Genomic DNA, 26,895 nt, shown 5'->3' with positions numbered 1-26,895 from the left:
GTAGAATTAATGGGGCAACCCCAAAGCTCCAGATTCTGGGAGGATGTGCTGCCAGGGAGCTATCAGCTGCCTTGGAGTCATTTCAGGGGAGGGTGGAGCTAGGACTTTTCAAGTCCACTTCCACATCCCCAGATTGAAGGCTATTTGGAGTACATTTGCATGGATGGTTTTTCTTAGTTGTGGGTGGTTTATAGGTTCACTTAAGGAAACCTAAAGAAGGGTGAAGCAACCAGGGAGGGTCCTTTCAACATCTGCTGACCCCTCCAGGCCAGCAGCGATGTGAGCACTGAGCGAGAGATCACAGGCCCTGGACATATGTCTCACAACACCATCAACCAGCATGCAGCATTTGTGCAGAAATCCTCTGAACCCTATGCCTCTTCCTCGTGTCATATGCCACAAACTCCAAAATCCTATAAAAAGTCACCAGAACTTCTGTGAGTTGGGATCAGGTTCTCAGAGTATGAGAGCCATCTAATCCGGGTCCTGAGACAGCTTCCCAGGCTCCGGTGCTTCTCACTCCTTACCTGTGTCTGAGTGTGTCTACTGGGATTTCTGGGCTACTCACTTTAAAGGTGTGGACGAGTCACAAAGGGCAGTTGGGAGCTCCACCAAATGGTCCCCACTGACGACTAACAGAGTGAGCTTCTTCAGGTTCAGCATGCAGTAGGGAAGGTAGGTCAACTTGTTTTTATACAAGAGAAAGCTCTGCAGCTCCTCTAGCCTAAGAAGAGGTAAAAACAATCATAGCACTGGACTTAGCATCATAGCTAAGAAAACCAACATGAATTACAAATAAATTCTAACAGGAAGTCCCTACTTTATTTTATACATGTGACCTTTATGAGAACCAACTTATTCTAAGTTTTGTTCTTGGTTTTTTTTTTGAGACAGGGTCTTACTACGTTGCCCAGGTTGGAGTGCAGTGGCACAATCTCGGCTCACTGCAGCCTCAACTTCCTGGGCTCAAATGATCCTCCCACCTCAGACTCCTGAGTAACTAGGACTACAGGCACATGCCACCATGCCCGGCTAATTATTTTTTGTATTTTTTGTAGAGACAGAGGGTCTTGCCATAGTGTCCAGGCTGGTCTTGAACTCCTGGGCTCAAGCAATCTGCCCGCCTCAGCCTCCCAAAGTGTTGAGATTACAGGCATGAGCCACTATGCTCTGCCTAAGTTTTAAATAACTAAAGTCATGCCAGGTGACATGATTTTTTGTAAGTTTTTACTGACTTAATCACCAGTTGAAGACACAGCTATAGCAGCGGGATAAGCATACTGCACAATACACACTAGGCCATGATGGAGCCACAAACATCACTATGTCCCTTCTGAGAGTCTACTGCATTTACAAGGGTTAACAGGGCATGGGAAGGCAATCATACTAGAATTGAAATGAGAATAAACAGATTTTAGCAATGTACTTCCTTTGGTACACCTTTTTTTTTTTTAATGAGAGAGACGAGGTCTCACTATGTTGCCTAGGCTTGTCTTGAACTCCTGGCTTTAAGCAATCCTCCTTCCTTGGCCTCTCAAAGTGCTAGGATTACAGCCAAGAGCCACTGTGCCCAGCCTCCTCTTGTATATCTTTAAAGCCCAGTTATTATCCTTCTCTCATCACATCTTCCAACTTTAAGACAGGAAGGCAACTGCAGAGTGAAAAGTAAATGAGCAAAATATGTTCCAAATATGTCTTATTCTGTTTTCCATTTTATTCTAACTCAGTGGCCTCCCCTTGGGAATTTTTCTTTCATTTATTTCCAAAACTTTGGCTTATCACACAAATATTTCATAAAGTTCCCATGTTGCAAACTATAAGATTCCCTCTTAGTCTCAAAAGCCTAGAAAGCATCAATACATATCACATGTACCAGGAATAAAGAAAAGTCATACAAGATGGCATTCAGGCCTAAGCCATTGCTGGCCTCTGTGTCATCATAGCTTGCTTGTGTTTCTTTATAAAAAAGATTGTAGGCCAGGCACGGTGGCTCATGCCTGTAATCCCAGCACTTTGGGAGGCTGAGGCAGGAGGATCACTTGAGTCCAGGAATTCAAGACCAGCCTGGGTAATACAGCAAGACCTTGTCTCCGCAAATAATTATTTTAAAAAATTAGCCAGGTGTGATGTCACACATCTGTGGACCCAGCTACTTGGGAGGCTGAGGTGAGGGAATTGCTTGAGCCCAAGCAGTCGAAGCTGCAGTGAGCCATTACTGCACTACTGCAGTCCAGCCTGGGTCAGCTAGTGGGACTCTGTCTAAAAATAAATTAAATAAATAAATAAATAAATATAAAAATAAATTGTAGGTTCCAGGATGCCAGAGATTGTGTTTCATTTACCACTTTAAACCCATCCCATTCTCTAGGCTTGCCATACTGGAGTCTAATAATATCATAAGTGAATTACTGAATCTTACATGATAATTCTTATTTTAAAAGACATGAAATAGCTGCAAGAATATAATTTGGGCCAGGCACAGTGGCATGCCTATAATCACAGAACTTTGAGAGGCCAAGGCAGAAGGATTGCTTGCACCCAGGAGTTTGAGACCAGCCTGGGAAACAAAGCAAGACCCTGTCTCAACCAAAAATAAAAATTTGAAAATATGTGTACTTTTGATTTGAAAGAATATAATTTGAAAACCTGGCTAAGTATATCAATTTTGTTTGAAAGTTTATGTATAATGAATCAATAAGTGAAACTAATAAAATTTGTCCTCATTGATATTCTAAACATACAGTGACATGTTTCTATTCTATACTTAATAAATTAACTTTTCCACTTCTGTAGAGTGAAGGAAAGTTAGTGGTGCCATTCTATGGAAGACTAAAGCAAATTAAAGTTCATCAAGACAATGAAGATGTGTTCAAATGCACGTAAACACATACATGTATGATGCAGACTGGAAATTGTCTTATTCTATAATTTCCTTGGAAACTGATTTCCTGGAAACAATAAATTCTGGAAAATTAGTTGATTCCAAAGAACATTCATGTACTGTACATGTTTTAAATGTTAACAGTGTTCGAAGCGTTAGTAACTAATACATACACCTCACCTTAGAATGCAAGTAGCTACCTGTCTATATCTTGCGGCAGGTCGGTCAGGTTATTGTTGCTGATATCCAACCACTGCAAATTCGACATCCGCAGGACACAGATTGGGACACTGGAAAACTTGTTTGCTGAGATATCTACAAATGTAACTTGCTTCAAATTACTTAACTAGAAATGAATAACAAAATGTTCTAATTACTTTTATAAGAGTGGGAATTAAGTTCAACTAATAATTTTAAGATTGGTATTTCTTCCCCAAAGGCATTTCTATGAATATATGCAAAGCAGATCAATACAGTATGTATTTTGAAGCACCTCAGATGTGTCATTCACTGTGTACATGTAGGGAAGTTAAGATAAATAATACACTGCGGCTGCCTTCCAGGATTTTATATTGCTATAAATTATCAGTGCAAGCTGGGTGTGGTTGCTCATGCCTGTACTTCTAGCACTTTGGGAGGCTGAGGTGGACAGATTGCTTGAGCCCAGAAGTTCAAGACCAGCCTGAACACCATGGCAAAACCCCATCTCTACTAAAAATACAAAAATTAGCTGGATGTGCTGGCGCACACCTGTAATCCCAACTACTTGGGAAGCTGAGGCAGGAGAATCACTTGAAACCGGATAGTGGAGGTTGCAGTGAGCTAAGATTATGCCACTGCACACAAAAAAGACATAACCGATACCAGGTAATTTATAAAGAAAAGAGGTTTAATGGATTCATAGTTCCACATTGCTGGGGAGGAATCACAACCATGGTGGAAGGCAAAGGAGAAGCAAAGGCACGTCTTACATGGCAGCAGCAAAAAGAGAGCTTATGCAGAGGAACTGCCATTTATAAAACCACCAGATCTCATGAGACTTATTCTCACGAGACCAGCACAAGAAAGACCTGCTCCCGTGATTCAATTACCTCACCACCAGGTCCCTCCCATGACGTGTGGGAATTATGAGAGCTGCAATTCAAGATGAGATTTGGGTGGGGACACAGCCAAACCATATCACCATATCATGTAAAACATAACTATAAAAGAGTTAGAGTGACTATATTAATATCAGACAAATTATATTTAAGAAACAATATTGTTAAGAATAAAGAAGGACATTTCATAATAATAAAAGGGTCAATAGCAGGAGCTCCCCTGATGTATGTCAGGAAGATACAAGAATAATAAATGTATATGCAACTAACAACTTAAAATATATGAAGTAAAAACTGATGGAATTAAAAGGACAAAGAGACAATTCAACAATTATAATTAGATTTTTTTTTTTGAGATGGAGTTTCACTCTGTCACTCAGGCTGGAGTGCAGTGGAGAGATCTCAGCCTCCACCTCCCATGTTGCCTAGTCCTGGAAGTGGGAATGGGGATTCATATCAAAGGAGCAAGAGAGAATTGGGGGTAGTGGGTGGGGAAGGAGTGATGGAAATGGCCTAAATTTGAATGGGTGAGTAGTATGGTATGTGGATTACACTTCAGTAAAGGAGGAAAAGGTAGAAGAAGGGGCAGAGAAGCAAACAGGGAGGCTGTTGCCCCAGTCCAGATGACAGACAACACTGTCTTGACCAGGGTGGCAGTGGGAAGGTGATAAGAATGGTTAGACAGAGTTTATTCTGGAGGGCATGCTCAACAGGATTTATTTATGGATTGGATATGGCACATGGGAGAAGAGAGGTTAAGGATGACTTAATTTACTTCCAGCCTTAACATCTGTGTGAAGATTGAGCCATTGCCTGAACTGGAAAAGACTGGGAGATGAGTGGATCTGTGCGGGGAACCATGACCCCTGGCTGTGCACCCTCACCAGGACCCCTGCTGTGCATCTCCTAGGGTAGAATGGGTGCTAACAACTTAGAAGCAGCCACTTCCTCCTACCCTGCAGCATTCAGGAAAGGAAAATAATGCCCCTTCTAGGATGGCAATCGGTGTCCCGTGCCTTGTCACCAGCAATCACCATTTTTAGCTCATTAATTACCAGTAGGATTGTGACATCCTTGTCTCGCTCCAGCATGAGATGCTTATTGAGTTTAATTTGGCATTAAAAATTGTTCACTTTTATGTGTTCTACTTTATCAGAAAATGATTTAAAATCATTTTTCCATGAATACAGACCAAAAGAAACTAATGAATATTTTTAAATTAGTGGATTTCTTAAATCCTATCTGTAGGACTACTTTAATCATCTACAAGTTTTGCTATGAGTATATAAAAAATTTTACCCCTTTTATTTTCAATTTTACCATTGTGGATAAATAAATCAGGATCTGCATTAGAGACAACAGGCATCATATATTACAAGCATTAACAAGCATTAAATAAAAATTTCTCGTGTGAAATTTTGCCTGGTTTTCCTTTGATAGCATTTCTGAACTTAAATTTGGGTTCTGACCTAGTATAAAATGTTTTTAAAGAAGGGCAGTTGCGGTGGCTCACGCCTGTAATCCCAGCACTCTGGGAGGCCGAGGAAGGTGGATCACCTGAGGTCAGAAGTTAGAGACCAGACTGGCCAACATAGCGAAACCCCATCTCTACTAAAAATACAAAAATTAGCTAGACGTGGTGGTGTGCACCTGTAGTCCCAGCTACTCAGGAGGCTGAGGCAGGAGAATTGCTTGAACCCAGGAGGCAAAACCTGCAGTGAGCCGAGATCACACCACTGCACTCCAGCCTGGGTGACAGAGCAAGACTCCATCTCAAAAAAAAAGAGTTTTTAAAGACCAGTATACGGTGATTGAAATGTCAGGAAAATGTGATATAATAAAGATAGATTTCATATGTTAAAACTTCTTGCCATATTATAGGCCATTCTATGTCATAAACCAAATAAAAGTAAATCGTAGTGCAGAAATGTTTATCTCTTACTTCAAAGGGTAGCTCCATTAATTCTAGATTTCCAGAACAATCCAGTCTCTCTAGATTTTCACAGTCTCCCAATTCCGGAGGAATGCTCTTCAGGTGGTTGAAACTCACATTGAGCTCTTTCAGGTTCTTCAAACAACCTGTCATCAGAGAAAGTTAACTTCCATTGAATAGGTCCTTTATGGTCTTTTAAGAACAAAAAACAAAACTAAGAAGTAAACAGCTCTGTAAATAATGATGGGGAAGGAACTAAACATAATTTAGTATTTGGGTTTTGGGGGGTGTATCTGATGAACATTATCTTGTAGCATCATGACCCCAAGGTTCTGGAAATCACAGAGTTTTTCAGTGTGATAAGGGTCCAGCATTACAGAATCTAAAACAAAACTTTTAAGGCTCATGCCTTCAGTGTGTCATATTTTTAAATAACTGATTAGTCTATTCTTTCTTGAAATGCCCAGGGATCTTTTCCAACTGAAATGAAGCTGCCTACCTACTCCCTGTTCTCCCAAAGCCCTCAGACCTAATTTCCAGTAAGGGGAAGATATTACAACTGGAGCACAGTGAATTGTATAGAGGCTCCTTGTTTCTAGAGCCCAAGGAGCAGCTTAAGGAATTACCATATCCTACAATATTTGAGTAAAAATGTTTAAATACAGATGCTCCCTAACTTACGATGGAGTTACACCTCAATAAGCCCACCATAAGTTGAAAATATCATTAAGTCAAAAATGCATTTAACACACCTAACCTGTCAAACATTGTAGCTTCACCTAGCCTACCTTAAATGTGCTCAGAACACTTACATTAGCCTACAGTTAGGCAAAATCATCCAACATAAAGCCTGTTTTATAATACAGTGTTGAATGTCTCCTATAATAAATTGAATACCACACTGAAAATGAAAAGCAGAATGTTTGTATAGGTACTCACAGTTTCCTTCCTTCCTTCCTTCCTTCCTTCCTTCCTCCTTCCCTCCCTCCCTCCCTCTCTCTCTTTCTTTTCTTTCTCTTTCTTTCTTTGTTTCTTTATTTTTTCTCTTTCTTTCTCTTTCTTTCTTCCTTCCTTTCTTTTTTTTTTTTTCTTTTTGTTTTACTTTAAGTTCTGGGATACATGTGCAGAACATGCAGGTTTCTTACATAGGTATACATGTGCCATGGTGGTTTGCTGCACCTATCAACCCATCATCTAGGTTTTAAGCCCCACATGCATTAGGTATTTTCCTAATGTTCTCCCTCCCCTTTCCCCCCAGCCACCAACAGGCCCGGTGTGTGATGTTCCCTCCCTGTGTCCATGTGTTCTCATTGTTCAACTCCCACTATGAGTGAGAACATGCGGTGTTTGGTGTTCTGTTCCTTGTGTTAGTTTGCTGAAAATGATGGCTTCCAGCTTCATCCATGTCCCTGCAAAGGACAGGAACTCCTCCATTTTTATGGCTGCATAGTATTCCATGGTGTATATGTGCCACATTTTCTTTATCCAGTCTATCATTGATGGGCATTTGGGTTGGTTCCAACTCTTTACTATTGTAAATAGTGCTGCTCTTTTCTTTTCTTTTTTGTTGTATTTCTTTTCTTTTCTCTTTCTTTCTTTCTTTCTTTCTAGCAGCCGCACCCTTCTGGGAACAAAGTACAGTTTCTACTGAATGTACATCGCTTTCACACAATCAAAAAGCTGAAAAACCTTACATCTAACCATTGTAAATTAGGGATCATCTGTAATTCCAATAATTAGCTATTTTAAATCCATATAATGATAATTTCTTGGGAGTTTCACAAAGAAGTTAAGAGCACCACTCGTTGTCATTCTTAATTCTTTGATGTCAAATGTCAAAAATAATTGCTCTAATAATGAGATAAAGAATACCCTGTCTAGTAATCACACCTCCCTGACTCCTCCCCTCCATCAGCCCTCAACAGATCTATAAGACAACACGATAAGAGATCAAACCCCACCTCCTTTACAAAATTCAGCTGCTCAACATAAAAGAGCTAAAAATCCTTTGTTCATTCCCACATTCCTCACTATGCTTGAGCATCAGATCCTGCAGCTGAGTGTTTCTTCATTTATCCCTAGTTTGTAAGGAGATATATCTGCTCCTCTAGGAAAGAAACATGCCCTGAATTAATATGTTTTCATTACTTTTCGTTTTGCCCCACATGTGAAAATTGATTTATTCTAGATGCTCTCAATACTTACGTTTGGTAAAAAAGAGGATTTACTCAAAATACTCCATGTTAATAACTCAAAGAGTATCAAGAAGCAAGTTCTAGAAGAAAATTACCTAAATCGGGTTGGAAGAATCAATATCGTGAAAATGGCCATACTGCCCAAGGTAATTTATAGATTCAATGCCATCCCCATCAAGCTACCAATGACTTTCTTCACAGAATTGGAAAAAACTACTTTAAAGTTCATATGGAACCAAAAAAGAGCCCACATCACCAAGTCAATCCTAAGCCAAAAGAACAAAGCTAGAGGCATCACTCTACCTGACTTCAAACTATACTACAAGGCTACAGTAACCAAAACAGCATGGTACTGGTACCAAAACAGAGATACAGATCAATGGAACAGAACAGAGCCCTCAGAAATAATGCCGTATATCTACAACTATCTGATCTTTGACAAACCTGACAAAAACAAGAAATGGGGAAAGGATTCCCTACTTAATAAATGGTGCTGGGAAAACTGGCTAGCCATATGTAGAAAGCTGAAACTGGATCCCTTCCTTACACCTTATACAAAAATTAATTCAAGATGGATTAAAGACTTACATGTTAGACCTAAAACCATAAAAACCTTAGAAGAAAACCTAGGCATTACCATTCAGGACATAGGCATGGGCAAGGACTTCATGTCTAAAACACCAAAAGCAATGGCAACAAAAGCCAAAATTGACAAATGGGATCTAATTAAACTAAAGAGCTTCTGCACAGCAAAAGAAACGATCATCAGAGTGAACAGGCAACCTACAGAATGGGAGAAAATTTTTGCAACCTACTCATCTGACAAAGGGCTAATATCCAGAATCTACAATGAACTTAAACAAATTTACAAGAAAAGAACAAACAGTGGGCAAAGGACATGAACAGACACTTCTCAAAAGAAGACATTTATGCAGCCAAAAGACACATGAAAAAATGCTCATCATCACTGGCCATCAGAGAAATGCAAATCAAAACCACAATGAGATACCATCTCACACCAGTTAGAATGGCCATCATTAAAAAGTCAGGAAACAACAGGTGCTGGAGAGAATGTGGAGAAATAGGAACACTTTTACACTGTTGGTGGGACCGTAAACTAGTTCAACCATTGTGGAAGTCAGTGTGGCGATTCCTCAGGGATCTAGAAGTAGAAATACCATTTGACCCAGCCATCCCATTACTGGGTATATATCCAAAGGACTATAAATCATGCTGCTATAAAGACACATGCACACGTATGTTTATTGCAGCACTATTCACAATAACAAAGACTTGGAACCAACCCAAATGTCCAACAATGATAGACTGGATTAAGAAAATGTGGCACATATACACCATGGAATACTATGCAGCCATAAAAAATGATGAGTTCATGTCCTTTGTAGGGACATGGATGAAACTGGAAATCATCATTCTCAGTAAACTGTCGCAAGGACAAAAAACCAAACACTGGCCGGGCGCGGTGGCTCAAGCCTGCAATCCCAGCACTTTGGGAGGCCGAGGCGGGCGGATCACAAGGTCAGGAGATCAAGACCACCCTGGCTAACACGGTGAAACCCCGTCTCTACTAAAAAAATACAAAAAATTAGCCGGGTGCAGTGGCGGGTGCCTGTAGTCCCAGCTACTCGGGAGGCTGAGGCAGGAGAATGGCGTGAACCCGGGAGGCGGAGCTTGCAGTGAGCCGAGATCGCGCCACTGCACTCCAGCCTGGGGGAGAGAGCAAGACTCCGTCTCAAAAAAAAAAAAAACCAAACACTGCATGTTCTCACTCATAGCTGGGAACTGAACAATGAGAACACATGGACACAGGAAGGGGAACATCACACTCTGGGGACTGTTGTGGGGTAGGGGGAGAGGGGAGGGATAGCATTAGGAGATATACCTAATGTTAAATGACGAGTTAATGGGTGCAGCACACCAACATGGCACATGGATACGTATGTAACAAATCTGCACATTGTGCACATGTACGCTAAAACTTAAAGTATAATAATAAAATAAAATAAAAAAGAAAATTACCTAAATCATTCTAAGAACATCTCCCTCTTTATTATTGTGTTCTTTTCTTAAGAATTTCCTATATAATGATGAAAAATTGTGATACTCACATGTCATAAGAATTTCCAAACTGGAGATATGATATATGTCTCGGCCATGTGAGAAGGGAATGGTCTGTCTTTGCCTAAGTTATGGATGTATTTGGATAAATTATATTCCGTTGATTTGAAATAGACTGAAAATTGTAAGTTGGATAAAATACATATATGACTTAAGTCTGGTATAGAAAGAGTATTAAAGCCTCTGAGATTTATTGTCCCCCTCCCTCCCATAGGTTAACTCACAAAAAAAATTCAACTAGAGAATTTTAGAGGCGGCAGATGTTTTAAAGATCATTCTGACCCCTTATCCTACAAATGAGGATACTAAGATTTAAAAAATTAAAATATGTGCTCAAGTTACTCGAAGTTAGATAACATCCGCGTCTTCAGAATCTTAGGTCAGTCTTCAATTGACTAAGTTTAATTTTAAAATATTTTGGGAACAAGTTAAATAAATCATGCCATAATCATCACTCAGCTACTAAGGAGAATAGGGAAGGTTTAGATGTTCTGATACTGAAAAATAACATTAACATAAAGATGATTCTAATAATAATAATAATGGCTAGTGAATACCAGTGATTCACCTACTCTAAATGCTTTCTATGTATTATCTATTTAATCCTCACAACAACCCTGTGAACTAGGTACTCTTGTTATCCCCATTTCACAGATGAGGAAACTGAAAACCAGTAAATGACTTGCTCAAGGTGACCTTCCAGTAAGTCAAAGAGCCAGGGAGCCTGATCCTAGAGTCCACCTCTGCCTTCATGGGGTGATCGGGGGAAACATGTGAGGCACAGACTGAAGAACACAGTGTAAGCCCATGTGTGTAAATATATTTAACATGCATGGTTACATGTCTGTTTATAAATAGCTACAACGTAGGTCTCTAGAAGAGCATGAGTGTATGTACAATGTGAATACCCAGGAAACTTAGCACTTACTGAGAGGCTTGATTTACATTTTACACCTTTCTAGAATGTTTGAATAGTTTTCCCTGCACATGAATTAGGTCTGTGGAGATGACATCATGTCTTCAACAGGACTCGAGTGCCTTGGAATAATTACTTGAATGAAAACTTGGAATAACAACTATGTACCCAATATGTTGGTGTTTATTGCCTTATCTAATCCTTGCAACAACTAAATGACAGCAACAACTACTATCCCAACTTTACAGATGAAGAAACTGAAGAGCAGAGAGATTAAGTATAGTGCCCCAGTCCCACATTGGTCCCCCCACGGATACCCCTCACCCACCAATCTCTTCTCCTCCTCCAAGTGTGCAAGGATAACATCCTCACTCCCCCACCAGTGGTCTCAACCATGGCTGCACATGGGAATCATGTAGGGAGTTTGTTAAATGCTGATTCCTGGCCCTGTACCCAGAGATTCCTATAGAATTGGTCTGCAGTGGGTCTTGGGCATTTAGATTTTTAAGGCTCTTTGGGGGGATTCTAAGGTGTAGCCAGGGTGAAGACCACTGCTCAAATCAAACAGGCTCACGAGGAAAGAATGAATATTACATTGGTGTAGTGTGGGAAGTTAAAAAAGAACAGGTGTTAATCTTGCTGGAAATAATTTCAAGGAAGACATTTCAAGAGACGGACAAAAACACATATTAAGTGGAGCACCTCTGATGACATTTCAGACAACTTGTGAGCTTGACTCATCCCATGGTGATGCTCTGATGCCCCCCTTTTGACGGATCCATGCTTAATATCCCATCTATCTTGCTGCCAACCACTGGATTCCCAAGCCCAGGTGGAGGATGGCAAGGATCCCTGAGTCTAGGTCAACCACTGTGGTTTCTCAAATGTATAAGGACAGAACCTTCCTACTTGAAAAGGGTTGTTTGTTTGTTTGTTTGTTTTGAGACAGGGTCTCACCCTGTCACCCAGGCTGGAGTGCAGCGGTGCCATCACCGCTCACTGCAGCTTCAACCTCCTGGGCTCAAGCGATCATCCCACAGGCACGTGCCATCATGTCTGGCTAATTTTTTACTTTTTGTAGAGATGGGGTTTCGCCATGTTGCCCGGGCTGGTCTCAAATTCCTAGGCTCAAGTGATCTGCCCGCCTCAGCCTCCCAAAGTGCTGGGATTCCAGGCATGAGCCACCGCCTTCAGCCTAAAAAGCGTTTTTAAAAGTAACTCAGTCCTCAGAAACTCTATCCAGTTATTTAAATATACCATGAGCTTGCCCAAAAATGACCTGCAAATAGTGAAATCTGGCTTCTAGCCCAGGCTCTGAAGAAGTTCCTTAGTGTAATATGTAAATGATAAATGATTCAGTCAGCTAACGTCAGTGGGTCTCTCCAATTTGCAAAATAAAGGGGCAGGAGGTAAATGACCCCTTATGTGTCAAAAATGGTACTTTTTAGTCATAAAAATTCTAAGGTCATTTCTACCTTTCCAGAAACTAGGCAAGGAAACAGAAGTACTCGTCCTTGTTGGGTCTAGAATTTGATTTTACCCTGCTTAGAAGCTAATAAGTTTTGCCTATTCCTGTTTCATCGATACCGGCAGAAGACACAAGGCTCCTGGTCCAAGACAGCATACTGATGTGAGTTGGACTTACAGCTAAGTCTACCAAGCCTGACGCAGATGGCCTGGATAGATGCTATGCAAATATACATCACAGCTGAGAACCCTGAGCTTGGGGAACCCACCGCTTTTACAGCAAGTGGTTAGCAAGGCTGCTCTTTGCCTGGGAGCAGGTGTCACCTCATCCCTCAAAGTTAGTACGTGCATAAACATCCCCAAGATCGGCCTGGGTAAGAGGGCGGTCAGAGCCTTGTAGTCTTGACACAGCCAGCAAGATGTGTACGAACACCAGAGGCCCCACAAGCCACCTGTCCCACAGGGTCTTGGCTTCTGGTAAATTTTCACGTAACTGTTTGAAACCACTGGTCCCAGGGCACATGTGTAAGAATGGAGCTCCGTGCAGCCCCAGACCTTCACTTCTCACACCCCAGGAAAAAGAGAAGCAATAATGATCACTCTTATTTTCATTTTAAGATAACACAACTGAATAATGACTGAGAATTATAAAATTTTGATCCATCAAAAAGACATAGGCTGGTTACAGTGGCTCACACCTGTAATCCCAGCACTTTGGGAGGCCAAGGCAGGCAGAGCACCTGAGGTCAGGAGTTTGAGACCAGCCTGGTCAACACAGTGAAACCCCCTCTCTACTAAAAAAAAATACAAAATCAGCTGGTGGCATGTGACTGTAATCCTAGCTACTTCGGAGGCTGAGGCAGGAGAATCGCTTGAACCAGGGAGGCAGAGGTTGCAGTGAGCCGAGATTGCGCCACTGCACTCCAGCCTGGGCAACAAGAGAGAAACTCTGTCTCAAGGAAAAAAAAAAAAAGACATCATAAGCTAAACTAGATTTATCAATGGACTAATGTATAGGAACAATACATTACATTTATAATAAGCATATTGCATTTTTATAGGTTTAAAACTAAAAGAAAATAAACACAGAGTTCCTAAACAAAGTATTGCTCACTCATGAAACTTCTGGTTTCTGAGCAATTGGCAAGTGTCCCACGTGCTGAGTTATACAGGTGAGATGCCGACCTCACCGCCCAAACGGATGCTGCAAACAAGCAGCTCTGGGGAGCCTCGAAACTGCCCTGCCCAGCCACTTCCTGGGGCAGCTGGAGAGGAAACACGGTGTCTGCACAGTGTCTGTCACCTGCCTGACAGCTGCCTGCTTAACACACCAGAGGCCCGAAGACCCCTGCTAAGTTGACATACCGATTTCTGCTGGAAGATATGAGATTTGGTTTTTTGGCAGATCCAGAATTCTCATCGCTTGAAATAACTCAATATATGTAGGAATGATTTGAATCAGGGTATTGCTTATGTGCCATTCTCTCAGGTGTGTCTGCTCCTTCAATGAATCTGGGAGCTCCTAAAATAGAAAGAATGACATCAGTCAGGACTAGCTCCTCCGTGTGCACAAAGCCGTGTAAAGCCAAGCATTTATTTTAAAACAGGAAGAGAGAAAGCAGACACGAGAGCATAAAACTTAACCACCAGCACTCCAGCCATTTCAAAAAGAAACCAAAGATACCACAGTTGTCATCAACTTCACAACAGGATATTAGCCCTATTTCAAAACTGCCATGAATTCATGATGTTATTAAAATTAAATCCTAGTGAACACAAAAAACCAGACTCACACTTACAGCTACAATATGTATTATTTATTTGCAACATACCAACTTAACATCCCCTAAGGTCTGTCTATACATTCGATTTCAACATTTGCGCTTCGTTTCCCTTTGTCTGTAGTTGCTTTTAGAAATACTTGATAAACCTCTAATATTTGCTGCACCACATTTCCAAATATTCTTAAGTCTATGAAAGGGAAAAAGCAGGAGAAAGACAGCTGGGACACCTGAGTTCTGGCCCAGGCCCTGCCATTTTTCAGTCACGCCACCTCCCTGGGTCTCCACTGCTGAAATGATATTGATGAACTCAGTGTCCAAGGCCTCCCCTAGCTCAAATGTTCTGGGATAAAACTGTAAAGGTGTCAAGCAAGAAGCATTTAAAGATGTTAGGGAGGCTATTTATCCAGCTGAAGAAATCTAATTCACCGAGAGTTACCAAGCCCCCACTGCAGGTGAGGGGTGCTCAGCACTGAGGGGTGGGGCAAATACGAGACACACAGGTCCCCTCACCTCAGAAGCTGACCACAATGCACCATCAGCAAAGTGGCTGGAGCACAGGGTGGATGTGGGATGAGGTGTGGAAAACTCCATGGCAGTTGAAGGGGAGGTGGAGGGAGCAATGGAGTCCATAGTGATCCTTCTTTTTTGTACTTGGTACTTGTAATGTGCTTTACAACCATTGCCATCCTGTGTGTGGGTTAAGCTGTTAACTTGCAAAAGTGCTTTCGCTCTAGTACTATCTCATGCAACAGTACCATAAGATAGGCAAAGTGGGCCGGGCACAGTGGCTCGCGCCTGTAATCCCAGCACTTTGGGAGGCCAAGGCGGGTGAATCACCTGAGGTCAGGAGTTCGAGACCAGCCTGGCCAACATGGTGAAACCCCATCTCTACTAAAAATACAAAAATTAGCTGGGTGTGGTGGCATGCACTTGTAATCCCAGCTACTTGGGAGGCTGAGGCAGAAGAATCGCTTGAACCCGGTAGGTGAAGGTTGCAGTGAGCCAAAATAGCACCACTGCACTCCAGCCTGGGTGACAGAGTAAGGCTCCACCTCAAAAAAAAAAAAAAAATTGATAGGCAAAGTGAGCCCTTTTGGAAGAGGAAAGCTGAAACCCCAAAGACATTTAAGTGAATGATTTACAGTGAGGCTCCACTACTGAGTTTGCAGAGTCTAGTGCAAAATGAAAATGCGGGCACCTTGTTAAAAATTAAGAAGTTCAAGATGGTGAGCACAGAGCATTAAACCAAGCATAGGGCCCTGTGCCACTGCTTCTGCAGCCGACTACCTAGTTACCACCTGCCCCCTTCAAGTGGTCCTGGCAAACTGTCCTGACACCTCTTGATCTGAATGGAACCCGCACCACACCAGAGGGTTGCCTCCTGGAACTGAGACAAAATGAGTTGGGTCATCAGGGAGCTGACCACAGGCTCATAATCACAATCTCTTCATTGAAACTTCAATGTACTGACTCCCTCATAAATAACCTATCTCATTCCACTCTCAATAATGGCACACATGAAAGATTATTAAATTTCTAAAATTATGTTCATGACTATTTTTAACAAGAAAAATTTAGGATAGGCCAGGCATGGTGGCTCACACCTGTAATCCCAGCACTTTGGGAGGCCAAGGCGGGCGGATCACAAGGTCAGAAGATCGAGACCATCCTGGCTAACACAGTGAAACTCCGTCTCTACTAAAAATACAAAACATTAGCCGGGTGTGGTGGCAGGCGCCTGTAGTCCCAGCTACTCGGGAGGCTGAAGCAGAAGAATGGCGTGAACTCGGGAGGCGGACCTTGAAATGAGCCGAGAATATGCCACTGCACTCCAGCCTGGGCGACAGAGCAAGACTCCGTCTCAAACAAACAAACAAACAAACAAAAATTAGGATATCAGATGAAATAGAAATGAAAAGAATCGAGTAAAAATGACAGATCGAATGTATGCATGTACTTTTGCTCTTCTCCAAAATTCCATTAAAGACAACAGTACAGGAACTTTTTAGGTGCCATAAACCTTATAGAAGGGCAAAGAGAAAGGGAAAGGAGACATCAGCTGCAAAATGTGGATAACCAGACAGCTGGAAGATGGTAACCTGGCTTTCCAGAGCTGCTCAATCTTAGACCAGCAGCAGAAACAACTGGGATACAACCTGGGCTTCTTACCAGAAGCCACCAGAGACTCAGCGGTAGAAGAGCCTGGTACCCCTGGAAGTGAGAGCTGAAGTCAGGGCCCAAAGAAAGAGATCAGGTTCAAAGTCTGAGGACCAGAACCTTGACCCCCATCCATGCCACACAGCAATCACCTCTGCTCCCCACCAGTAGGAAGCTGAGGCTTAGTCACTGGAGGAGGTTCAACAAAGTCCCTGAACTGGGGTATCTCAGGCACAGCTGAGGCAGGGGAGGTGGCAATCAGATGATGAGTGACGAATGCTGAGATTCTCTCTGTCCCAGGAACTGAGAAGATCCTTCTCTGTATGCTCCCACAGCTCCAGACAAATCATGAATGTGCATTCATGAACATTCATGAATAATCATGAATAGGAGAGGGGAGGCACCAGTGAGATGACGACTTTACAGCAAGGTCCTCGAAAGCTAAGTGTGCCCGACACACATTCAGAGCTTCTGGTCAGCTTGTTAGTGCTCTGGACAACCCAGTGTCTCCAGACCTCCAAGAAAAGTCCCAACATGCAAGATAAAGACACATACCCTAAAAGAAAAAGGAAACTCTGAAACGAGAAAACACCCCCGCCACCCCACAAAAAAACTATCCAGCACTTTGGGAGGCTAAGGCAAGACAATCACTTGAGCCCGGGAGTTCAAGACCAGCCCGGACCACAAAGTGAGACTCCATCTTTAAAAAAAAAAAAAATTAAATTAGCCTAGTGTGGTGGCATGCACCTGTTGGTTCCAGCTACAGAGAAGGCTAAGGTGGAAGGATCACTTGAGTCCAGGAGATAGAGGCTACAGTGAGCCATGTTCATGCCGCTGCACTCCAGACAGAGTGACTAAGCGAGGCTCTGTCTCAAAAAAAAAAAAACAAAAGAAAAAAAAAAAGATTGATCCCAAGATAGCTAAGAAAAGCCATTACCCTGCAAAATAAAAACAGAACAAAATTTTAAAAGCTAAGATTAAGAGATATCTGTAAAAGTGGAAAAATAAAGCCACTTCACAGAATTCATCCATTTGAAGAAACAAACAGCAAACAGCTCTGGGAAATTAAACATGTGGTAGTAAAAATGAAAAATTCTATTGCAGGGTTGGAAAATAAAATTGAAGATCTCCCCTATAAGAGCAGGGTCCGGGGTCTGAGAGCTTCTGGCTCAAAACAGGAGCCCCAGCCCCCAGCCCAAGCTGGCCACACAGCCTCAGCCAGCCCTAAGGGCTGTAGCAGATCTCTACCTAGTCCCTAAGGCCCCAGAAGCTCCACAGCCCATTCCTTCCCTCCTGACCTCTTGCAGGGGCCAGGCAGGCTGCCAGGTGTGACTTTAGAGGCCACAACTCCCTCACTGCCACAGAGCACTCTAAGAGGTTGAAAAATCCCTTAACACACACAGCCTTTCACTCCTTAGTCAGAGGTGAGGCCGAAGCACAAGCTCTCTGGGGGAGGAAAATTGTAACTGAAATTCACTCTAATGAATACGTGGGGCCCAGAGCCTTCCTGGACTCTCCTGTACTCAGTCACAACAGAGTACAGCTTAGGGGATGGAGTATGGGGACAAAGAGATTGCAAGTTTTGAGGACGCCATCCACCTGGTTCACAATGGAGGTCTCTCCGAGCCTTCTGAATCCTAACCATCTTCCCATTTCCCTTACCATACCGGGCACATTAAACACGCTTTACGGCCGGGTGCAGTGGCTCACGCCTGTAATCCCAGCACTTTGGGAGGCCAAGGCGGGCGGATCACAAGGTCAGGAGATCGAGACCATCCTGATTAACACGGTGAAACCCTGTCTCTACTAAAAATACAAAAATTTAGCCGGGTGTGGTGACGGGTGCCTGTGGTCCCAGCTACTCAGGAGCTGAGGCAGGAGAACGGCGCGAAGCCGGGAGGCGGAGCTTGCAGCGAGCTGAGATCGTGCCACTGCACTCCAGCCTGGGCGACAGAGCGAGACTCCATCTCAAATAATAATAATAATAATAAATACGCTTTACAATGATTTTCAAAAGATAGATTGTGAAACATGAGGGCTCGTGACAGGTTCTCCAGGTGAACTGGACACCCTTACAGGGTAAGTGCCACACCCAGGATCGTGTTTATTGGCCAATGGTGTTTAATTAACAATCCAGACATGCCTCCCTTCGTGCCCCAGTATAGGCAGCCCGTTACCTACTGATCTCAATGATGGGGATGTAAGGGAAAGAACAGCAAAGAGGTTTACAGTAATAACCTCTCGCATTTTTTAAGAACTTTATACTTCACAGAATGTTCATGCACTTCATCCTCTCAATAGCCCTCAGATAGGGTCAGGGCAAGCATTAGCAGCATTTTACTGATAAGAATGATACAAACCCATAAAAGTGATATGCATTTTTATCAAATGATAAAAACCGCCTCGGATCACATGGCTAATAAAAGACAGCCCCGGGTCAGGCCAAATATTTAGTCTCTCCACCGAGCCCTTTTAGTCACAAAATGGCAGGGTAATCAGCTTAAGCTCAGGAATTTGAGACCAGCCTGGGCAACCTGGCAAAACCCCGCCTCTAGAAAAAAAATACAAAGCCAGGGCACAGTGGCTTACGCCTGTAATCCCAGCACTTTGGGAGGCCGAGGCAGGCGGATCACCTGAGGTCAGGAGTTCGAGACCAACCTGGCCAACATGGTGAAACCCCGTCTCTACTAAAAATACAAAAATTAGCCAGGTGTGGTGGCGCGCACCTGTAGTCCCAGCTACTCGGGAAACTGAGATCTTGCCACTGCATTCCAGCCTGGGTGACACAGCAAGACTCTTGAACAACAACAACAACAAAAAAGACACAAAATGGCAGGATAGAAAGAGATGGAGGGAGGGTCCCAGGGAACCCTGTCCCGATGAAATGGGCAATAGCCCAAGTTATTATGGGACCTGAGGAAAGAAAGATGGAATTGTCTTTGCCCTGGCCTCAGAATCTCAGGACAGGAAAACCAGATAAAGGATCTGCAGAAATTCCTTTGCTGCCCTTCGGCACTTCGGCAAGTAAGTAATTGCCCACTGCCAGGGTGTTAGATGAATGAAAGGGCGCTGTCACTTAAATTAATGTTTTTTAAAGGCAAAGAATTATGTTAAGGGTCGGGGGGGGGAACAGGAGAGGAATGCATCCTGAAAGACGGTGCTGTCCAGGAGAGGGTGCGAGCATCCCAGCTGCTCAGCCACAGAAGTATCCAAGTGGGTCCCATCACTGCTTCCAGGACTGCACTGCGTTTCACTGAGGAAGGGACAGGAGAACCGCCTCTAAAGGCAAAAGCATTCATTCATTCATCCTTGGGCTCAGGCGAGCAGCAGTCATCGACCACAGCACCTCATTGGGTGAGAACTGCCTCGACTCACCGTCCAGTGCTCCCCAGAAAGTTCAAACACAAACGCACTGCTCTGTTTGCCTCTGTCCTTGGGAAGTGAACTCTGCCTTGTGAGAGTGTTCCTTTCAATCTTGTCCAGAAGCCGCACGCTGGTGTCTATGAAGCCATTCTTGCAGTATACAGCCTGGGGGATGCCCTTCCTCCTGCATTCGGCCACAAAGTTCCACTCCTCCTTTATCCTAAAACAGGCAGCAGGGGTCACAGTTACTCTCCTGGGGACTGGCCATCACCTGCCTAGAGAAGTGAGTCAGCCACCTGGGCATGGGTGCTCTCCTTGTCATTCCCAGGCCTACATAAGCACTCCCTTCCTCTTTCCTCCCTGCTGTGGGGGTGCAGGGGAAACCCTAAACCCTTTTGTGAATTATTAGTAACTTTAAAAGTAGAGACGATGGGTTAGATGGAATTTCTGGCTATGCATTTAATTATAATTTCCTTTGAAATTATATCATGCCAACCTAAGTTTTAAAAAAGTGCAGGGCCACAGGGATTCACTGATCTTTCAAGGGTATTTGAATAGAAATACAGAGCTCCAGTGTATAAAACACCTGACTTTGGAATGTCACCATCAGCCACCTTGGGGAATTTCACTCCTGTAGATGGACCTGAGGTCCACTCAGACACTGGAGCTGGCTGAGGACTCAGCATCCCCACCAAACCTCACCACTCACGTGTCGCTAATTTTTTGACCCATCCTTTAGAGCTTTCCACATCCATAGCTCATCCCCCAGCTTGATGCTAAGCTCCATGATGACAGCTGGCGTGTCTCACAGCCCTTCAGATGCCAACACAGCTGTCAGAACAGGGCTCTGCACCTGGTGGGCCTTTCTTCATTTAGGAATTTGTTTTCTGTTTGAGGCCTTTAACATATTCTATGTGATGCAAAACAAGATGCTTTGTGGTTTTCCTTCAAAACCATCAAACACAGATGTTGTCTGACTCAAAATAAGGTAGCCCACCTTTGATAGGGGCTTAGATGCATTCCACACTCAGAAAAGCATTCCACACCCTACTCAGCCCAACTGGGAACCTGGTGGCAGTCAGGATTCAGGTCTTCTGGGGGCTACTTTAGAAACAAGCTGCAGGTGCAGACTTGGTCTTCACATGGCCCAAGGCAGTATATACACTAAATAAGTGTGAGATAAGCCCCATGGTCAAGGAACAATCCTAGTATGGAAACTCTCTGCTGTTATCTGAAAGAAGGGTGGTTCAGAGTCTCAGTCAGGCTGTAGGGTGGCACTGTGGGGCACAGGCAAGCCTGCCATTGGAGTGGTTAGGAGGGGTCTGAAGATTTACTGCACCTAGAACAAGACCAGCTTCCAGGACTGGGCATGCAGGAAGTCCCGGTCTGGACCACTAGGAACTGTCAAGTGTGAGGAGAAATTTCAGATTTTGAAAGAAGCAAAACACAGCTGGATAGTGTTTTCCTGGAATGCTGGAGCCTCCAGGGGATTCTCCGATTCTATAGGAATGTACCTTTGACTTTGACTAAGCTATTTTATAACTCTGTAGAGAGTAAAGTTAACTTGTAGAAAACGGAAAGCCATGCAAATAATTCTTATCCATAAACACACATAAATTCTACCCAGTAGAGGGACAACCCTCTCCCATCCCCAGAAACACCAATTTGCTCCTTTTTTTTTTTTTTTTTTTTTTGAGACAGAGTTTTGTTCTGTCACCCAGGCTGGAGTGCAATGGTACAGTCTCAGCTCACTGCAACCTCCGCCTCCCGGGTTCGAGCGATTCTCCTGCCTCAGCCTCCCCAGTAGCTGGGATTACAGGTGCCTGCCACAGTTTAGTTTATATCCCATTATCTCCCTGCTCTACACCTGCTCCCACACAGTAAATGAGATGAAGGAAAACTCATAACCTTGCACACTGGTCTGGCTTTGAAAGGCAAACATATTCATGGCTCCCATTGTAATCACCTCCTGGCATCCATCCTTAACTCCCTTGCCCCTCTCTTGCTATCAGCGGCATTTGCATTTGCTGTTATGCCTGCCTGGAACCCTTGTTCTTAGATTTCTGCAGGTCTGGCTCCCCAGGTCTACATGCAAATGTCACCTTCTTAATAAGATGTTTTGCTTTTAAGAAACCATTTCAGATATTGCTGGAGTTTCATGCTTGCCATTCAGCTGAGGGAAGCTGGAACATTTGAAAAAAAATATTTTGCTGACAGCACTGGCTGGCACAGCTTTATAGGTCTCAGTCCCAGTGAGCTGTGCTGGGGAAAGGCACCCAGCAATCAATGAGTCGGGGCTTCAGGATCTACATATGAAGTCTGTAAGTAATATAACAAAAGTGATAAATTTAAAAATATTGCCGGGTGCAGTGGCTCAGGCGGGAGGAACACTTGAGGCCAAGAGTTTGAGACCAGCCTGGGAAACAAAGTGAGACCCCTGTCTCTACAAAAAATACAAGAAAAAAAAAAAGTGGGGCTGGTGGCACATGCCTGTAGTCCCAGCTACTCAGGAGGCTGAGCTAGGAAGACTGCTTAAGCCCTGGAGGTCGAGGCTGCAGTGAGCTATGATCACACCACTGCACTCCAGCCTGGGCAACAGAAAGAGACTTGTCTCAAAAAAATTAAAAGAAAAAAATATATATATATATATTGTGTGTGTGTGTGTGTGTGTGTGTCAGCACATGAAGGGATATGAATTTAAAAGCAGAAGAAAGTGCTGAAAGAGAAGTGGGCTCCTCTGGGAGATGTTGTAGTGGCTTGGAATTGTTGCTTTTCCTTATTAGCTTTTCTGTGCGATTTAGTTTTATAACCATATGATAAAAATGAATTTTAAATATCTACCTGTAGATTTAGATCTTACTGTAGCAGTCAGGACAAGGGGCAGACTCTAGGTCAAAGACATGCTGCTGGAAATTCTGTTAGAAGCAATACCTCCAAAATTTTTAAAACCAACAGCACAGCCACTGCAAGTTTTTGTATTCACTGGGCACTTTTCAGATTAATGTCTCTAACTTTTCTTTCCGCATTTCTTAGACTGAACCTGAAGGCAGATCCTAGCAATATAATGAGATGATACCAGTTCATCCCTATGTAATATATCATTCCTATAGCACATATTACAAATTGTTTTAAGTATTTCACATATTTTGGTACAGCCAATATAAAATGGAGAAAAAAAGAAAATTAGATGTACCCCATTAAAAATAATTATATACCAAATCTATTTTGTAATCTTTCGTAAATATTTTTTGTCTTATTTTCTTTATGTCTTATTTTCTTTATTAAATATTTTATGTCTTATTCCCTCTGAAACCTAATGAAAGGAAAATGAAGAAGGAAATATAAACCATTTTTTAATTCCATTCTCTTCCTTGAGAGTAATTAAAATAAATAAAATTCATTGTCTTTTCACTCTACCTCCCATATAATTGAATGTGAAATCTTCCTCTCAACTCAGTTTTAGGTGAATGCCAAATATGCAATAAACATACAAAAAAATGCCATTAGAGTTCTTCTAATTAAATCAATAAATGTGCAAATAAAATACCTTTTCCTTAGGAAAGGAACCCACAATCCCAGCCCAGATGGCAAACAGCCTCAATGGAGAAGAAATTCTTCACTTACAGCCTAACAATAGCTCTTTTATTTCTCCCTCTAAATCAGTGGTCCTCAACGTTTTTGGCCCCAGGGACCAGTTTCATGGAAGGCAATTTTTCCATGGATGAGGGGTTGGGGGGATGGTTTCGGGATAAAACTGTTCCACCTCAGATCATCAGGCATTAGATTCTCATAAGCAGTGGGCAACCTAGATCCCTTGTATGCACAATTCACAAAAGGGTTAGTGCTCCTATGAGAATCTAATGCTGCGGCTGATCTGACAGGAGGCGGAGCTCAGGCAGTAATGCTCGCTCGCCCACTGCACACCTCCTGCTGTGCAGCCCAGTTCCTAACAGGTCAGCCCAGGGCTTGGGAACCTCCGCTCCAAATGATCAAGTTTCATTCGGAGAGAGTGGTATTTCGTATTTTATCTCTACTTATAATGTTTAAGCATCGGTATATACTTCATGGGACAGTTACAGCATTACAGGATGAGATACCCTAAAGTGAGGTCACAAAACAAGCTGGGAGGTTTTATTTGTTTCAATAAATTTAAATTAACCAAATAGTTGCCTTTTATAATCAGGCAGCCATTAATTTTTCAACATATTAATTCCTCCTTTGCACAGTAAACAGATCCTGAGAAACTAAAAGTTAACCCTCGAATAGTACTAATGATCACAGTATGAATTATATTATGGAAGCTCAAAAACACCTGTAAAGAAGGCAAATTCACTACCCCCATTTCTGAGGAGCCTGAGAAACTAAGTTCCTTTCTTAAACATGCACATTCCTCCCCAGCCCTGCCTCACATTCCTCCTTATCTGCCCAGCCAACTTGGTGGCTGTTTTCCTTATCCTGGGCTAGAAAAGCCAAACAAATATCCAAGAAGTTTTCTGTCTTAGGTTAAGATGAGACAGTGCACAAGCTCAATGACAAGTCAAGCTCAATCCTATGTACGTGAGATGCGTGAAGCTGTTTAACACCACAAAGAAAGACAGGGTTGAAGGGCAGATCCCACTCCAAAGCAGATGAGAGAATACAGTTTGCAGACCCCAGGTGTCTGCAGATGGCTCCTCTTCCAAGAACCTCCGGAAGTTGCATCAGCTACAAGTGCTTCCCTAACTCCCCTCCCCACTGCCAAGGGCATGGGCCTCCATGCAGCAAGCTTATTCTGCTCTAGAGTAACCCCAGATGCTAGGTGTGCGGAGGAAATCGAAGCAGGGCTGAGAGCTACTTTGGGCTCTGGGACCTTGTATGATTTATGTGAGTGTAGGTCTCTTGGATGCGTTGCCATGTGGGCTTTCTGGTTTAAGGGTTCTAATTCTTTTTTGTTGTTTTTTTGTAAAGACGGAGTCTCACTATGTTGCCCAGGCTAGTCTCAAACTCCTCAAGCAATCCTTTACTTCATATTGGGCAATCTCAGATTAGTGGCAAGAGAAAAGATGTTCTAACTACCTGTGATTACAGCATTATATAGAGGCAAGGGCTTGGCCACATCTTCCACTTACCATCTGTGTGAACTTGAGCAACTTACCTAAGTCCCAACTTCCTCATCTGCAAATTAGGGATGGTGGTAACCACCTGAAACCACTGTGATGAATACAGTAGCAGCTTAATTATCAAGCATGATCAGAATAGGTATTTGTTTAATCCAAAAAGCTAATAAAGGTGGAGAACCAAGAATGTAGATAATGTAGATACATTCACACCTTACACATCTTTTTTTTTTTTTTTTTTTGAGACGGAGTCTCACTCTGTCGCCCAGGCTGGAGTGCAGTGGCTTGATCTCAGCTCACTGCAAGCTCTGCCTCCTGGGCTCACGCCATTCTCCTGCCTTGCTGCCTCAGCCTCCCAAGTAGCTGGGACTACAGGCGCCTGCCACCACACCCAGCTAATTTTTTAGTAGAGACAGAGTTTCACCGTGTTAGCCAGGACGGTCTCGATCTCCTGACCTCGTGATCCGCCCGCCTCGGCCTCCCAAAGTGCTGGGATTACAGGCGTGAGCCACTGCACCCAGCCCCTACACATCTTATTTTTAACTTAAAGTGTGCAAATATACCACCATTGGCCAACTTGATGTAGGGTTGGGACTTTCTTTGAGAATGGGTCTGCCAGTGAGAATCCCACTGTGTCAATCTTAGATAAACAGCACCCCTAATGCATCATCCATGAGTTCCAGTTCTGGATTCTCCACAGGGAATAAAAATTGCAGATATATACAAAGCCGCCTGCAACTTTTCTACCTTGTAGATTTTCCAAAGCACTCAACTTGGTGTTCATATACATAACTTTCTTTTACTCATATTTCATGGCCATATATGATAGGCAAATGACACCATTTCATCCAAGTAAAAATGACACCAACACAATGAATCTTACCTAGAATTCAGCTCAATGGAGGAGGGCTGAAGTGCACAACACAGTAGCCCCAAGCTGCCCCAGATGGCAATCAGATGTTCTCCAGAGTGCCAGACAGCCTAGTGAGTTAGCTCAGTGAACTCTAGCTAGGCAGCCTGCTACAGCATTTGCTGTAGGGGGATTTATTGTGTCATCTCGGTCTTCCTCGTGCCTACCACGAGGGTGGTAAGTAGGTCCTTATAACCATGGGTGTTGCTATCATAGGAACTGCATATTTGTACTGAGCAACAGTGTAAGGTTCTGAAGTTTAATGAGGAAAATGTTACCAACAGTGAGAAATCCCAGAAGAAAAGCATCCTCCTCCACAAAGCAACTGTTGCCTGTCCAAATCCTAATTCACCAAACAAGCTACAAGACTGGGTTGAGAAAACACGTACTTCTCCAAGGCACTCTTCTCAAGCCTTTCCGCTTCCTTCTTCTGCCAAGCTTTGTGCTTCTTGACACGAGTTTCCCACAAGGCTCTGATGACAGAAATGTCGAAGACAACCACTTTATGTCCCATTCTGGGAGCATGGAATTACCTATTTAAAAAATATATAGATATGTCAGCTTGATACACAAACAGAAAACAGTTTTAACATAAACTTTAAAATGAAATATGAATGACTCAGTTGGCTTAAGGAATGATATGCCTTACTACTTCAAGGATGACAGTTTCCTTTTTTTTTTTTTTTTTTTTTGCTTGTTTGGCTGGTTGGGTTTTGTTTTGTCTTGTTTTTATTGAGACAGAGTCTCACTCTGTTGCCCAGGCTGGAATGCAGTGGCACGATCATAGCTTGAACTGCAGCCTCAACCTCCTGGGCTCAAGCAATCTTCCTGCCTCAGCCTCCCAAGCAGCTGGGACTACAGGCTCACACCATCACACCCAACTAATTTTTAAATTTTTTGTAGAGACAGGGTCTCACTCTATTGCCCAGGCTGGGAGGATGACAGTTTCCTAAT

General features: G+C 43.0%; 1 protein-coding gene across 1 annotated transcript in view; it reads right to left on the bottom strand.

Annotated features, from left to right (window-relative positions):
• The window catches only part of LRRC2 (leucine rich repeat containing 2), a 34,343-nt gene extending 7,888 nt beyond the window's left edge, over window positions 1-26,455 (bottom strand). Inside the window, exons 1-6 of the mRNA XM_032161798.2 lie at window positions 26,331-26,455; window positions 19,948-20,155; window positions 13,997-14,153; window positions 5,924-6,060; window positions 3,082-3,227; window positions 569-724 (exon numbers count right to left, since the gene is read on the bottom strand). Coding sequence (XP_032017689.1) covers window positions 569-724; window positions 3,082-3,227; window positions 5,924-6,060; window positions 13,997-14,153; window positions 19,948-20,155; window positions 26,331-26,455 — 929 coding nt within the window. The remainder of the gene's footprint in view (window positions 1-568; window positions 725-3,081; window positions 3,228-5,923; window positions 6,061-13,996; window positions 14,154-19,947; window positions 20,156-26,330) is intronic.
• Window positions 26,456-26,895: the final 440 nt, after the last annotated feature.

This window comes from Hylobates moloch, unplaced genomic scaffold (genome assembly GCF_009828535.3).
Source record: "Hylobates moloch isolate HMO894 unplaced genomic scaffold, HMol_V3 SCAFFOLD_8, whole genome shotgun sequence".
In the NCBI taxonomy this organism is placed as follows: Eukaryota; Metazoa; Chordata; class Mammalia; order Primates; family Hylobatidae; genus Hylobates; species Hylobates moloch.
The sequence above is the reverse complement of the archived record's forward strand: the minus strand, read 5'-3'. Positions and strand labels throughout refer to the sequence as shown.